This window comes from Hoplias malabaricus, chromosome 8 (assembly GCF_029633855.1).
Source record: "Hoplias malabaricus isolate fHopMal1 chromosome 8, fHopMal1.hap1, whole genome shotgun sequence".
NCBI lineage: Eukaryota > Metazoa > Chordata > Actinopteri > Characiformes > Erythrinidae > Hoplias > Hoplias malabaricus.
The window spans coordinates 43135645-43152992 of NC_089807.1; the positions used below are offsets into that span (position 1 = coordinate 43135645).

Consider the following 17348-nt stretch of genomic DNA (forward strand, 5'->3'; position numbering starts at 1 on the left):
GAGCCACTGCAACTGCACTCCAATAAATAGCAGGAACCTCTCTCCCCCTCCTCACCACCGCCGCGACGCTGGGTAATAACGTGCATATTGAAAACGGAGGCAAAAATGTGCCGTTCCTTGGTGAAAAATCTGTCACACTACACGCTGATGAGTGGTGATATTAAAAGCAAGGCACATAAGCCTGGTGCGAATGAAATATGCACAGCTTTTTACCTCTCAGCAACAAGTAGACAGATTCCTGACTAATGGCACTTTGCTTTGCTCAATTATCCATGCACACTGAGATATTAATACATGTCCACTGCTGTATATTCTTCAGTAACACCCTTTTTTTTAAGGGAACCTGCACAAGGACTTTATAACACACGCATAAGCTCTGAATAACATGGTTATAAAAGATGACATGCGTATTCATAAAACGGTTACGCCATTAGCACGACCTATGTTATAAATTAAGTGACACTACATTGAACAGCAGGTGTAAAAATAGAGATATACACTTGGGCTGTTTTACTACAATGCTATAACGCTATCGTTACTATGTAATAAAGAAACAAAAAGGCAGAAACCTGGTTAAGGGTGCTATTTTTCAGTTCTATAGCTTTTACAGTGTGGAGGCACAAGGGCACAAAGTTTCTAAGAAGACTTCTGTGGCTGGAGAGCCCATTTATAGGAATTATTCATCATAATAATAGAAGACAATAACCATAACAATAAAGAACTCTATTACTTTTCATACTCAAATATTGGAGAAATATTTTACTAAGGGTATTTCTACTCCTACCCAAGTCCAGGGCCTTTGTTTGAGGCTATTATTATTATTCATATTTATAAGAAACATATCAGAGAATGACCACATTGATTTGAAGGCAGCAGAGCATGCACAAATTAATATGCAGATTTCTTAACCATGAGCTTTATTACTCGATTACTGAGAGTGTATAACTGTGTAATAAGGTCATACATTTATTAACCTGAATATACAATGTCTGTATGTTCATGACATCATTTTAAAGTGCGCACATTTTAGACACAAGCAGAAACAACTTGTAAAATCTACATAGAAAAGCACTGCCAATGGTATGAGACACTTGGGAGTAGCTGCAGATGAGCCTAAGGTAACCGTGTCCAATTCCAAGCAGGGGGTTGAGGGGGACAAATCCCTTCTGCACTGGACTGTGGAGCAATTAATACCTTCAGGATATTGGAGTAGTGCTTGTGTATTATCCATAGCATCACCAGCTGAGCTCCTAGCAGGCTGCAATCAAATCCTCACAGAAATGTTCTAAAATTTAGTCTAAAGCTTTACCAGGAGAGTAGAGGGTGATACAGTGGCCCAGAAGGGTCAAACTTAAAAAAACATCATCCTCTGTTTATGTATCAATAATACTACTTTATAAATGTGTTATTCAATGCTTATACATGTGTAATAAAGTCCCTCTTTCGAAATACTTCAAAGAAACTGCTTCATTTACTTCCTCTCCTTGTTTTTTCCTATTATTACCATCAAGGTAAAGCCTCCTCTCCGCACAGACCAGTGATACAGCTCCTCGGGCTACAGTTAGTGTTCGGTGGCACATTTTGCGGCTGTATTCTATAGTCAGCGTTTCCGTGCGGTGTGATTAGTGTTGTTGTGTGTGAAAACACAAGCCGAGGAGAGGGGGGGGGGAGGAGGGGAGACTCTGCCTAATGGGGGAAGCAGGTGAAGTTCCTGTGAGCGGCTCATTAGCCGAGCGAGGGATCAGGCAGACGTCTGAAATCTCTCTAAACGCGAGTCTTCTCCAGTTCTTCCGCTCTTGTTGCTTTTCACACATCAACAAAACACCAGAGCATCTTAAAGCAGGTGAAGCAGGTCACTGGAGCCAACGGTGATGAGGGAGGTGTAGGGTGCATCGTGTCTGCATCATACACAGGTCTCAGATTCCTGTGATAAAGATTATAACTGAGCTGCTGTAGGGGATGTTACTTAACATGCATTTGAATATCGGACTCTCCTCAGGACTCATATAACGTGTACTAAATGCAGTTGCACGTGAGAATGAGCCTCCACCCAATCACACCTGCTCTGGGTTGTGCTTGTGGAGGACTTGACCATTGAAAGAAGTATGCAGAGCAACCAGTGGACTTCAGTCTGTCTTTGTAGAACTACAAAAATGCACCTGTATGGTCAGTGGACCCGAGTAGTAACAGGACCCCTGCTCTGCTCTAACCTGAGCCCACTCTCGCGCTTCCGCAGCTTGTTTGCAACGTGATCCATGTTCTCTGCAGGGACTGAGGAGTCTCACGTATTGTAATCTGGATCCCGTTTAATGTGGTGCTACATCAATTAAGAAGTGAGCTCGCGAGCCATGCGTGCGCCGTATATTTCACCTCCACCGTAACGACGCGCATGCATAATCTATGGCGCGCTGGTGGGAATGCTCTCGTGGTGAGGGTCTATGGGATCAGAGGGTAGGAGCCTCCCCCCCCCACACTCTCTCTCGAGCTCATTTGGCTCTGGTGTGTCCGCCGCGGTGGGCTGCCTGCTGGCCGTAGCCCCAGGGCCGCACGCGCTATCACTCCGCCACTCAGCTGTGTTTTTAGTGATGAGAGGCTGCTGACCGAAGCACGCGCCGTCGCTGTCTCGTTGCCTTTATTTACATCTGTCCTTAGCATCCTAATCACTCGCCTTATTGCTTTGGCCCGGAGGAGGCCACAAGCGTGCACGCGCGCCACGGCTTTTTAAGCAATAAGAAAGAGAGGAGTGCGAGAAGAGGCCCCGCGGGTTGAAGTAGGGGGGTGGTGTGGGGGAGTGGGACTGATCAGCAAGGACCCCTACCCACCCTAACACCACACACACACACACACACACACACACACACACACACACACATATATATAAATACTGGCTTCTTTCTCTTATTCTCATTATTACATTACAGCCAGTCTTTAAATGCTGACTCGGCAGCATTTAATTATTTATTAATTTATTTGTTAAGAACGAACAAACCGGTGTAAATTCAGGTCATTCACACTTGATTTTGTTTTACTGATACTGTACATACACCACCTCCTCCACTAACACCACCATAAACACCACCACCACCATCAACATCACCACCATAAACAACACCACCATAAACACTACTACCATAAACACCACCACCACCATCAACAGCACCACCACCATAAACATCACCATCATAAAAATCACCATCATAAACACTACCACCATAAACACCACCACCATTTACAATACCGCCGTAAACAACACCATCATAAACACTACTACCATAAACATCATCACCATCAACAGCACCACCACCATAAACATCACCATCATAAAAATCACCATCATAAACAACATCACCATAAAGACCACCACCATTTACAATACCGCCGTAAACAACAACACCATAAACACTACCACCATAAACACCACCACCATTTACAATACCGCCATAAACAACAACACCATAAACACTACCACCATAAACACCACTACCATAAACAACACCACCACCATCAACAGCACCACCACCATAAACACTACCACACCATCAACAACACCACCACCATAAAAATCACCATCATAAACAACACCACCATAAACACTACTACCATAAACACTACCACCATAAACACCACCACCATAAACACTAACACCATCAACAACACCACCACCATAAACATCACCACCAGAAACACTACCACCATCAACACCACCATAAACACAACCACCATAAACACTACCACCATAAACAACAACACCATAAACACTACCACCATAAACAAAACCACCATAAATACCACCACTATAAACACCACCACCATAAACACTACCACTATAAACAACACCACCACCATAAACATTACCACAGTAAATAACAATACCATAAACACTACCACCATAATCACTACTACCATAAACAATACCATCATGAACAACACCACCATAAACAACAACAACAAACCTCAGTTCTGTTACTACATTTCAATATGTTTGTTTTTAAACAAAGGAACAAGTATTATTTAACATTATAACATTTTCCAATGATACAAATGCCAATTTGCCTTTTTTAAAATTAATGGTTTATAACTACACATAGTTAACATAAAATACCTTTGTTTATTTATTTTATTTATTTATTTTATTATATGTTTGTATTTTACATAAAGCAGCATTACCTCACTTGAATTTTGTTTTACGGAACAACGGGAAGATTCAATCTCGGAGCAGCAGTCACTGGTTAGAGGGCAGAATTGTACCATTTTCTATAATAACTGTAGATGTTAAAATTGTGTTGATTTCATACGCTCCATTTCATCTCCAGGACTTTTATTATGTTCTTTTATATTACACAGTTCTATAATGAAAGATTACAACTATTCACCTCTCCTTCAGTAGAAGAGAGTGTAATGTACCTTTAGGGAACACAACTGGACTCTAACACCACTGTTGTACCTTTAAAGGCACATTTACACTGTTTGTACCTTTAGCGACCAATAATGTACCTCTATTGTACACATTTCATTAATTACAATTTTCCTATTAGTTGTACTTTTTTTATCTTACATTTTAACAATTTTTTAAAAAGATGCCTTATCTGTTAATTTGTTTATTTATGTATCTCCTGCTTAACACCACGGGGTCACCTTACAGTACCTTTCCATGCTGAGCTTCCTCAGGGTCATGAGCCCCGACCGCCACCGAGCCCACTCAGATCAACAGGAACCCAGGAGACAGGACAAAGGAGGACAGGAAGTTAGAGACGTCCTTCCCCTCTGCTGCACATTTCTTTCTTTCTTTCTTTTTCTTTCTCTCTTTCTTTTTCTTTTCTTTCTTTCTTTTTTAATCAAATGGCATCGATAGCAGGGCGCGCGAGTGTTTAATGAGCTCTCAGCTTTAAAGACTTGAAGGATATTAACAAGCTGCTTGACAAATGGCGCTGAGACGCACATTAAAGACGCGCTAATGGCGCCTAATTCTCCATCAGATATAAATTAGAGCCCCCAACACTTATTTGCCTTAAGGACTTTATGTAAATGATTCCGATCTGTATAAACTGAAAGGCGCTGAGATGGAGGGAGAGAGAGAGAGAGGGAGAGAGAGAGAGAAGCACTAGCACTCCTTGCGGCTATGATGAATGGATGTGCACGAGAGCAGAGCTGTCAAAGCCCAACGAATACACATCACACAGATCTACCACCTTCTCATTAGCGCCAAATGCTACCCAAACGCACAATATGTTCTGCTGCTTTACTGCTGCATTACTGCTGCTGTGTTTCTGGAGCTGGAGTGGCGTCACAGTTCCCCTGCATCAGCTGCATCACGGCCTTATTGCTGCTTTACAGTGCCATTATTCCTGAAGCTACCAGGATGTCACAGTATCCCTGCATCAGCTGCATTGCTGCTTTAGGGTGGCGTTATTTTTGCTCCATTGTTGTCACTGTATTTCTAAAGCTGCAGCAATGCAACACCCGCAAACATTAGAAATAGCATTGCATTATTTCTAAAGCTGCTCTACATCACTACACACCTGCATTACAGCTTTATTGCTGCTGTTTTACCCAATGCATTACCTGCAATGCTGCATTACAGTTGTATACATCTACTGCTTTACTACTGCACAGTTTCTCAACACCAGTGCATTACCACTTTACTGCTGCAGTTCTTTAAAGTTGCAGAAATGCAGCACCTGCATCACGTCACTTCTTTTACTGCTGCTGCTTTTTTCTAAAACTGCTCCTGCGTAACTTTGTTTTATTACTTTACCGCTGCGTGACGTCTGTGGTTTTACTGCAATTTACATCTTCCATTATCTGAATTATTGCTTTGTTGCATTCTTTCTAAAGCCGCCCCAAGCCTGTCTCACCTGCAGTTTCTTGCTGTTGTTGTACTGCTACATTACACCTGCTGCTTCACCTCTGCTTTACAAAGTGCATCACTTGCTTTAGTGCAGTAAAGGCTCTTTGTTAGTGCACAGTGTTATTTATTTTGTTGCTGTTGCTTTACAGCTGCATTGCTGCACCGTTGGGTCCCTTGCTGCCACTCAGCTGCACTTCTGCTGCTGCACTGTTGCTGGAGAGGTGCAGTAGGGTTCGAAATCAGAGCACACAGGCAACCCATCAGGTTTAGTGGTGTGTGTGTGTGTGTGTGTGTGTGTGTGTGTGAATCTGAACGTCTATGACAGAGAGAGAGAGAGAGAGAGAGAGAGAGTGGCCCATCCTGTGCTTTTTAATTTTTAATGACTGTGGGCCTCTTTTGAAGACATCCATTCTGAACAGAGGGCTCTAATCTATGGCTCGTGCACAGAGCCTGGAAATACACTTCTATTAAATAAATGTTACTTTGAATCAAACCTGGACCGTTTCCAGGGACCGAGGAAGCTGCTGGACCACGTCATAACTTCTGTACATTTCTATGGCTTTAATGGATGTGTGGATCATTTATTATTATTATTATTATTATTATTATCATTATTATTATTATTATCATTATTAATAGTAGTAGTAAATGTAGGGGACATTTTTCCTTGGTGCTTCACAATTCTCTGGAATTTTTCCAAACATTTTATAATATAATAATAAATAAATATTTGTAATAAAAATATCGTCAACAGCATAATTTTATTAACAAAGAAACACGTAATAAATCGTTGATTTCATATAATAAATAAGAATGAATGCTGAGGATCTATGTTTAAGGGTCGGAGAGGTTTAATCCGCCCACTTCATTTATTATTAACGCCTTTCTTTACAAATAAATAATAAATAAATAGAAATGATCCGAGTTGACATCATGAGCGCTGTGTTCTGAGCGGGTTACGTATTTTGCAATTTGTTAAAACGCATACAAAACGTGAGACATTAAATATTTACCACTGAAATCCCATTTTACACTAAATATAGTTTAAAAAAGCAACATTTAAAAATATAAAAATGAACACCTTCATTTTATCAACTGCTTCTTATTGAATATGTGTAGTTAATAATAATAATAATAATAATAATAATAATAATAATAATAATAATAATAATAATAATAATAAAAGTGGCACGGGTCGTGGGACTGAACCCTTCAGAGATGACGTAGGACAGAAGAAGGAATATTTATCCTAATATTAAATGTAATATTTTAAATTGTGGATCTGCACCTGGACTAAAGCCTCTATATTCGGTTTATTTAAAGTGTCCTTTAGAAAATGGTCATCAATATTCCCGCCAGCAGAACCCCCGCTTCCGGTCGCTTTTCCCTGGAATTCCCAGCGTTCCTGGATCAGTTAAAGAATATAACCCTCAAACTAATAAGCACTGAACTGAATGAATATTCCATGACCTCCGCTTAAAGGAGGACCTCGCTTGGGAAAGTGCGGAAGTGTAGTGGACAACAGCGCAGTGACCCCGCCACCGAGAGCTAAATAAAGGCCTCGCGCGTGTCGGAGGCCTGTGTTTTTTTTTTTTTTTTCAGAAGGCGTGATCTGAAACGGCGCGCGTGCTGTAAATGTACAGTTAAAATATTCTCGCGGCGGGTCCCCGGGCGGAGCAAAGACACTCCCCGGCTTCATTAAACTTTCATCAGCCTCCCTGAGAGAGGGGGGGTGGGGGCAGGGAGAAAACACAAGGCGTAATTATAACAAAGGAAAACAGGGCTGCCCTCCGCTTTAGCCAGGACACGGCGCGTGCACCTGTGTGTTTATGTGTGTTTAGGAGTGGACACGTAGGCGGGCACGTTCACGGGTCACGTTTTCGCTCGGACAAGGCGGGAAAAAGAAGGAAATAATGGCGCCACGCGCTCAGTGGAGGTTCACGCGGAAATAGATTTCTAGATCATGGAGGGCAAATGGAGGGTGGTGGTAGGAGTGTGTGTGTGTGTGGGGGGGCTGCATTTAACGCTGTGTGTGTGTGTGTGTGTGTGTGTGTGTGTGTGTGTGTGTGTATTTCACCTTCTGGGGACCAAACCTGTTTAGACAGAGACATTTTAGGGACTTGTCTATTTCAGAAAACAACACAAAAATTAAGATGAAGTTACGGCTCCACGAAAGTCATTTTAATCTATGTATGTAGTGTGTGTGTGTGTGTGTGTGTGTGTGTGTGTGTGTTGAACATTTACATTCACTCTCTATTCACTAATTAAATATAAATCCAAACAAATACCAATTTTACAAACCGAGGACCCTTATAAAGGCTTTATAAATCGTTTACTCTACGCATATTTGTGTCTATTAATAAAACATTAATAAGCAGTTGTAACACAAATATGCAAGGGGCAATAGGGACCTGTTCCAGTGATGAATATTCATTACTGTCAAATATCTCAGCACTGACTGAAACTGAAATCAGATCAGTATCCAGCAACACCCGAGCTCCTGCGGTCAATGTGTGGGCTCACTATTTGGCAAGCAACAAGTCACTGTTACCCTTTAGACTTGTGTTAAAGCTGCTTAAAAGTGAGCTCTAATAAGAAACAAACGTGAAGATGTGAGCCGTAAACAAGCTCTTCTAATAACATTGGCACCCTTATTAATAAATTAATTAATAAGCAAATAACTAAATAAAACAGTTAAACAAGGCCTGGGCCGCTGGGGAGCCTCCTGCCACCGTCTCGCGCTGTAAGTTCATCTCTACAATCCCCACTACTCCCTCAAGCCCACCGAAAGACCCCCCCCCCCCCCCCCACCCCCACCCCCAAACAGCTCTGACCGACAGTAATTAACCACCTCACTTAATGATTACTCACTCACCGCTGCTCATTATCTGCTTTTCATAATTCGATGTGTAATTTAATAATTCCTTCATATTAGGCGAATTAAGCGCGCGCGGATTCCTTCCTCAGAAGCTGATTAGGATTGATGACGCGTTTGAGGCTCTCACAGCTAATATTTCATATTTAAGGTGACATCTCCATCTTATTGTAGATCTCTCTCTCGGCCCTAATTAACTAGTCCACCTTAAAACCTCAACTGGGTTGTTCTCAGAAGAGCCGCAATTTATATAGAACAGCACTTTAGATCTGCCTTGCGTTTTGCGATTGAATTTTGACGTTAAAAAATTAAGGGTGAAGTGCTTCCGCCAAAAAATCCGAATTATTAATTCTGTGCAAAGCCAATGGACACAACGTGTAGACAGAGGTAAAGCTAAGAGTTTACGTTATTTGCGTAAATAAACAAAAAAATCGTTCTTAAAAAAAGATAAAACCAGCATTTTTTTTTCTTAAATTTTAGAATTCCTTAAAAAAAATTCAAATAAGGGCTCGATTTTAGCATTTTTGTTTACAGTCAATAGCCCAGCGTCTTTGCTTTTCAGCATCAGCATTTATATCACATTCAAAATATCAACATACCATTTTGTAGATTTTTAGGATTGCGTTAGAAATATACATTTTTGCCGCCAAAATAATGTCCATCTACTTCCTGGACAACGAGCAAATTCCCGTTAAATTTAAACAACGCAAACCAAATTCAAAATGGTGATGTAACCTTCACCAGAGCCTTCCTTCATCCTTCATCATTTACATCCACAGCAAACACATCTCTCTCTCTCTCTCTCTCTCTCTCTCTCTCTCTCTCTCTCTCTTTAATTCAGGTCGCTAGCCATGGTTCTGAAAACAAGCGAGATGACAGTACAGTCATTTTATTCTATGGCATTTTTTTCCCCTCCACACCTCTTTCTCTTTCAAGCGCGTGAACTGAGATGGGGCTTCAAAGGCTGCCTGTCTGTGTCGGTAGAAGCGCGCGAGCTGCAGACTGTGGATTTAAATGGAGCCCGGCACGTTTGGCAGGCGAGCTGTATTTTTTTTCTGGCGGGCTGACATCTGGCAGCGCGCGCTCCAGGGACCTGCCCACATCTCTATAGACCCCGTCATTACACTCTAATAGAATATTAGCATTTGCTCTCAGGTAGGGGCTTCCAGGGGCTGCCAGCACTGGCAACCAGCGAGTCGCTCAGCAGAAGAAAAGCAGACTAAATAAAACCACGCGTTCGATTTTTTTTTAAATTTCTGATTATTTTAGGATGCTATTATTATTATTATTATTATTATTATTATTATTATTATTATAAAAGACTTATTGGGAAGTGTCTGACACCGAGCTAAATCTGCAGATTCCACCCAAATTCCGCTGGCAGTTTTAGTCCAAAATACCAGAAAATACAAACAATAATTTAAAACAAACTGATAAACAAAACCGCCAAAAATGATCGCCTTCTTATCAGCAGAAATAGTCGTGTCCATGGCAACACAAGCGATCAGATTAAAAGAGCTGCTCCCTCACCAATCAGGCCTTCAAACATGAAGAAAGCCGTCCAAAAAAAAACCGTTCATTGATTTTGTTGTTGTTGTTCTTCTTCTTCTTTAATGAAACACAGTTCAATTCAGTTATCAAACGATAACCGTAAATCATATACATGGATGTCATAAATCAGTTAATTAAATCATTCGACAAGATCAAACCTAAAGCAACAGACATTACAGAGAGAAGTTAGCGCAGCTAGAACAGCAAATACAGCAAAATACCTGGTACGGATTTATCTGGCGTGTGTTCGACTCCAAAAAAAAAATGAGTTATTTACATTTTACACGTAGAACTTCCAAGAAACGGATCTTCCTTTTTCTTCTTCGTTGTGTGTTTTTTTTTCTCGTATATCTCATAAAGAAAACATTAGCAAACACGGTGAATTTGAACAAGCAATGACTTCATAAGGATACGCGTATACTTGTACAAAATCAATCAAGAAATCAGCAGAGAACATACACCAACTTATTTCAAAAGTAAATTCAAAAATACAAAAACGAAAATATCTTAAATCTCCCCGTTGTGCTAAACGCTCAGAAAACGCAGACATCTCAGTGGCTAATGTTTACAATTCCTTCCCCACCCTCCGCTTATATATGCCCTTGCTTATTTATTTTTTTTTTGTTGTTGTTGTTGTTTGATTACTTTTATAAGAGAGGGACACATTTTTTTTTCGCGCGTAAAAAAATGAAAAAACAAAAACGAAGGAGGAGGGAATCCCGATAAATATGTAATGAAGTAAACATTACCTCACATGATAAATAGTTCATAAGAAACACAGCCACGTTGGAGTGCAGGAGGTCTTTCTTCTGGCGGACGGTTCAACCTTCCCCTCAACGGTAATATCTACATCGTTTTTGAAGAACTGCGCTTTTTAAAACTTGCAGCGATTTCTACCCAGCCTCGCGCTAAATAAATAAACAAATAAATAAATAAATATATAAATAAATAAATATATTTTTAATGGCTTTTCGTTATTTGCCTACAGTCAAACCCAGGAGTAAAATATAAAACGATAAAAACGAATCTAAGAAAGAAAAATAAATAATGAATAAAAAAAATTTTACCAAATTAATAAATACATTTGTTCCAAAAAAACAGAAACAAAGCTCAGAATGCATGGGACATCAGGTCAAACGGGTCAGTGATTGGGAATATTTCAATTTCAAATTCTCACTCGTCTCTCATTAGACTCTACACCAGACTCTATTTACAACACGTTCCTTTGGTCATTTACAACAAAAATCAAAAGGAAACAGGACAATTTTAAGTGCTCCCAGTGGCCTGACGCCCCACAACAACTGAGCCTCTGTTTCAGAGCGGAGAAACCAAACCAACTGTTCGTAGAAGACCAAACTCTTTAAAAACCCCCAAAAAACACCAACACTTAGCGGTCAAAGTGCCCTCTCTTTTTCTCGTTTGAATCGCGACCCCATGAATTAGTGGCTGATTGCACTGTGGGTAGAAACATGGAGCAACAAAATAAGAAAATAAAAATAAGTCACACTTCTTCTCGAGCTCGACTTCTTAAGAAATCACTACGAGCATCCACCATCCACGATTACTTTACAGGATTCGCTCCCAGAAAAGAGAGAGGTCAGAGAGAGCCAATGGCAACGGACTGAGGCTTTAGAGGGGTCCACTCCACGGACACAGACAAGGTGTAGGGGAATGACAGCTGTTGGCAAGAAAAAGAAAAAAACAAAACAAAAGCAAAGAGGTCTTACTTGGTCAGTCAAACCTTGGTCCTTTAAACGCTTCCAAATCCTCTTTGAGGTGAGAGTGGTCTGTTGGGGGGTGATTCAGTCAATTGTATTAATGGTATTCTGCCTCAGTGGAGAGAGGGACGGAGGGGGGGGGTGTCTGAGGGTCTGGGGAGGGGCAGTTAGAAAACAAAACAAAAACAAAAGGTGTGTGCTAGTAAATGTGTCACAAATCGTCCAGTTTAAAGAGTGTCTTTTTGTTTGTGTGGGTGTATATGTGTGTGTGTGTGTGTGTGTGTGTGTGTGTGTGTCCCACCCCCCTCACACACAGGCCGAGTACTTCATGCGTTTCTGTTTCTGCCTCTGGTTGCAAAACCACACGCGCACCACGTTCTTTTTGAGGTCCAGCTTTTCCGCGATGGCCGCGATCTTCTCGGACGAGGGCCGCGGCTGGATGGCGAAGTACGCCTCGAGAGAGCGCTTCTCCGGCGCGGCGATGGACGTGCGCTTGCGCTTCTTCTCGGCGCCGTTGAAGAGCTCGGGCTTGCTGAGCTTGTCGCGGTGCGACTTCTCGGCCTCCTCGAGCCACGCGTGCAGGATGGGCTTGAGCGCGATCATGTTGTTGTGCGACAGCGTCAGCGACTCGAAGCGGCAGATGGTGCTCTGGCTGAGCGAGCCCACGCCGGGGATCTTGAGGTTGGCCAGCGCCGCGCCCACGTCCGCCTGAGTCACGCCCAGCTTGATGCGCCGCTGCTTGAAGCGCTCGGCGAACGCCTCCAGGTCCCGCGGGTCGGCGTCCACGTCGCTCATGCAGCCGGCCGCGTGCGGCGGCGGCGGCGGCAGGCCGTGCGCGTGCCCCGGCAGCCCGTGCGTGTGCGCGGCGTGCGCCATGCCGATGGCCGCCGCCGCTGCCATGTGGCTCATGTGGGCCCCGGGCGCCGCCGACACCATGGAGCCATCCGGCGCCAGGGCCAGGCCGCCCGGCGTCAGGTGCTCCAGCAGATCGCCCTCCAGAGCCTGATGCGGCTGGTGGTGGTGGTGGTGATGGTGGTGGTGGTGGTGGCCCGCCGACGGGTGCGTGATGGGCACCGACGACGAGGAGGACGACGAGGAGGAGGACGAGGTGCAGGGCAGCGCGTTCATCGTGTGGTACGTGGCGTCCGGCTTGAAGGGGCTGTGGTGCGGCGCGTGGTGCTGGTGCTGGTGGTGCGGGTGCTGGTGGTGGTGGTGGTGGCTCTTGGTCGGAGACACGATGTCCACCGCCGCCAGAGCTTCGGCGCGGGCCAGCAGACTCTCATCCAAGCCGCCGAATATATTGCTCTGCAATTGCAAATAGAGCGCGCACATAATCGTCAGCGAGGGAATTTGCGCGCGCCGTGCCGCGTCGACACACACACGCGATGCGATTTTAAAACATTTCCAGAAGAAGAAATAGGCAAAACACACACACACACACTTTCTCTTTCTGTCTCTTTCTCTCTCTCTCTCTCTCTCTCTCTCACACACACACACACACACACACACACCAAATAAGACACCAGGTCATAAAAATTAATATAAATATGAACACCAGCGCATGAGGAAGTTTGCAAATGAGAAGTAGTGAGGTGGAGGAGGTGGGGGCACCAAGAGAGAAGAGAGACAGTGTGTGTGTGTGTGTGTGTGTGTGGGGGGGGGGGGGGGGTTATTGGAGAAATTTTGGGAGGTAAAGTTGTAGAGGGGGTTTTGATGGGGGTGGTCGAAATACTTTAAAGGAGTCATAAAAATGAATATGAATATGAAGTGTGTGTGTGTGTGTGTGGGGGGGGGGGTCGCTCGTGGGGGGGTCAGATAGATAATGATAGGAGGTGTGTTAGATGATTAACTCTGTGCACATATAAAAACATCACATCAAGCACGCGCAATACACCCCCCACCCCCCACTCAGAAAATAAAATAAAATAAAATAATCATCATAATAATAATAATCATAGAAAAAGAATAAATAGAGAAACAACGAAAGAAAGAAAATTAAAAAAAAAATCAAAAACAAAATCATGCCTTTCTTTAAAAACCGGCTTTAAGCGGCTGGTTACGCGGAGCTACGAGTACGTACCGGCGGCGTGGGGAGACACGCGCGACGCATCGCCTCCGTGGTGCTGGTGCTGCTGCTGAGGCGCGTGGAGGAGCACGAGGACGAGGGCACAGAGGAAGAGGAAGAAGAGGAGGACGGAGGAGAGGACGAGGACGTGGAGGAGGCGGTGGAGGACGCGTGCAGCGCGGAGTACTTGGGCTCGGGCAAGCTGCTGTGTGGCAGGGCGAAGGCGTGCTTGCCGTTCAAAGACATCATCATCATCATCACACAGTCGGTGAGGCGCGCGAGCCTCGGTCTCCTGTGCGGGGTTCTTTTGTTTTCTTCCTGTTGTTGTTGTTGGGTTCTGTTCGTTCCTCGACTAAGACTCCACCTTCTTTCCTTTCTTTATTCCTTCCTTCCTTCCTTCCTTCCTTCTTGGACGTCTCGCGCCGGTTCACGACCCCACTCTCGCTTCGTCTGCGTCTCCTTCTTCAGCTTCTCTTCTGCTGAGTGTTTGGGAACGAGTGGCGATCACCAAAAAAGAGGAGGAGGAGGAGGAAGAGGAGGAGGAGGAGGTGGAGGAAGAAGAGGAGGAGGACTGATGATGATGATGATGATGATGATGGTGATGATGATGAGCGAGTCTCTAGACGCAACGAATCCACCGTTATGACCTGCTGGTGTGGCTTCTCCCGCTCGAAGTGCTCGAGCTCCAACAGCTGGATGAAGCCATGCGACCCTCAGCCCGCGTTTTTTTTTTTTTTTTTTCAGTTTGTTATTTTTTTCGTTTGTAAAATTTACACAAAATACGACCCAAAAGAAATTTATAAAAAATTAAAAATCGTGAAAATCTTGACCCCTCTTTCTGCACGTTTTTGGCGCGCGAGAGCACGCAACAAACAAACAAAGGTGTGGAAAGTTGGACTCAGGTTCTCCTCCTCTTCACGTCAAGGAAAAAAAAATCATCCAAAAATTCAATGGAAAAACAGACGTAAACCGCTTGAATATTAATGAGAATAAAGTAAAAATGCAATAACAATAATAACGTTAATAATAGTCTCCTCGCGTTTTTTGTTTTTTTTTTATTCTTTTTGGTTTGACGATGAGAAGCGCGTGACGGTCGCGGCGCTTCGGCTACGTTCAATGCTGCAGGGACTCGATCTGCCTCTGCTCTAAAGGCGAAGGGCAGAGTGTCTCTCTCTCTCTCTCTTTCTCTCTCTCTCTCTCCCTCCTGTACCTGAACCCCCCTTTTTCATGATTTATTATTCTTCATTAGCCACGCCGCCGCTGGGGACTCTGCGCATGGGCAGTCCTCCCTCCACAAGGCATTCGTTTCCAGCGCCTACAAGCTTTCGCGCGGAGTAGACCATCCAGCTCGTGCACTCTCAGCCCGCCATAAACACCGCGAGACGGCGCGCGGAAAGCCCCAGAGTTGGACGAGGTGCTAAAACTCCTGCGTTTCCACGTTTCCAAACAGAACCCAGTTCCAAAGGCTCAGCACGTGCGGCTTTGTTTTCAGAAAGTGAAGAGCACGAGCCTGGACAGCGCCTCGGCGAAGCACCACGGACAGCTCCCGCAGCCCCCCGCTGAGGGACGTGACTCGAGAGGACCACGTGTTGACTATCAGCTTATTACTGAGGGCTGTCGCGCGCGAGACCGAGAGGCCCCCGTTAAACGGTGTAGAGTAGAGGAGGATATTATTATTTAAAAAAAAAAAAATAAATCCATCGTTCACTATCTCATTTTATGTTCTTTATTTATGTTTAAAAATCAGATCAAACATTTAACGTTATTGTGTAATACGTGTATTATTATTATTATTATTATTATTATTATTATTTATGCTCTTTTATCATCAATTGCCAAAGAATTCCTCCCATTTTTTTTAAGCCTACTCTTTAGCCTCTAATTGCAAACCCAATCCAATTGTCGCAGCGGGCTATTATCATATCTCCGCGCTAATTAGACTACTTTTCATCAGTGATATAATTAAAAAGCCTTAATAACGTTGTAATTAACAAGCCCTGTCTGCTTTGGTAAATCTCCTCGAGACCACTGGCTGGAGGACAGGATGGAAAGGGGGCGACCGGGATCCAGCGCCAGAGGAAGCGTCCGTGAGCCCTACATCCGCACAATTAGCTCGCGCTGTGCACAACCGCAGTGGAACCCAGTAAACCCACTCCAGCCCGGTCCCTCACAGACCCACACCTCACACTGACCTCCGCACGGCCGCACACAGGGACCGGACTTCAGAGTCCATCCACATTCTCCATTTTTAATTCATAAATAGCTTTCTACATCAGTCCTGCGCGCGCTGAATCTCTGAATCTATGAAGGTCAGGGTAGAGCCCTCGGGATCCATCTGCGAAATTAACCTCTGCTTTTATAGAATGGTAACATGTATTAATATTATTTAAATAGTGTTATTACGGATTTTAAATATAAATATCTGTATTAGAACAACATTAAGGGACGACTTAAGTGCCACCAGGTCCAGAGACAAAGCTCCTAACACGCGTTTTCACGCGAGAATAATTTGTTCTAACTTGCTACGTGTTTATAAATTATGATTTTTGATCTGATCATGTGCGCTGTATTTCTCCCACTGATTTACAACCCCTTTGTGTCTCTGAAGCACTATCTATCACTGCCTCCTCGAGCTTGTCGTCACAGCCTGCCTGGATCGCGCGCACCGGCGTTAATAATGCCAGCCACGAGTCTCGCGCGCCAAGCATCCTCTCAGATGTGTTCATTTTTAAAATCACAAACTCTGTTTTTTTTTATTGTTGTATTATTTGTTTTTTATTTTTTATTTATTTATTGTTCGCGTGAAAACCTTAACCCCAGCTGTGGGCCGCTCCGCGAGGCCGAAGTGGTTCACTGTAATAATTTGTGTCGCGAGAGCCGTTCACTTTAATGGGCCCCGAGTCTCGAGACACTCTCAGCTCTATTAAAGCTCCTAATATATTTTACTTCTACACCTTGCATGCGCCAGAGCTCCTTCTGTTACTAAACTGTTCCAGCGCTTACGTCATAATGAGTACTTGGTTTTGTTTAAGGGTTTGAACATTTTTTAGGCGCTTACGTCACAATGGGTTCTTGTTTTTTTTTTAATTGTCTAAGGGTTTCTGTCACAATGTATGTTCAGTTTAAATATTTGAAAATTGTTTTAGATGTTACGTCACAATAGGATTTTTTGGTTTGTGTTTATGGATTTGAAAATGGTGTTGGTATTTACATCACAATTCGTATAGTTGAAAATAGTTTAAGCATTTTAGGTCAGAATGGAAATTGAGTGCTTACGTCAAAAACTGTGTT

The 17348-nt window shown here is 43.5% G+C and overlaps 1 protein-coding gene across 1 annotated transcript; it reads right to left on the reverse strand.

The window, feature by feature from the left end:
* Nucleotides 1–10319: 10319 nt before the first annotated feature.
* Nucleotides 10320–14748, reverse strand: pou4f2 (POU class 4 homeobox 2). Its single transcript, XM_066679344.1, has 2 exons — nt 14073–14748; nt 10320–13297 (listed from the first exon to the last, which is right to left on the reverse strand). Exons 1-2 carry the CDS (start codon nt 14313–14315, stop codon nt 12299–12301), a joined length of 1242 nt encoding a protein of 413 aa, XP_066535441.1. The 5' UTR covers nt 14316–14748; the 3' UTR covers nt 10320–12298.
* Between the last annotated feature and the right edge of the window lie 2600 nt (nt 14749–17348).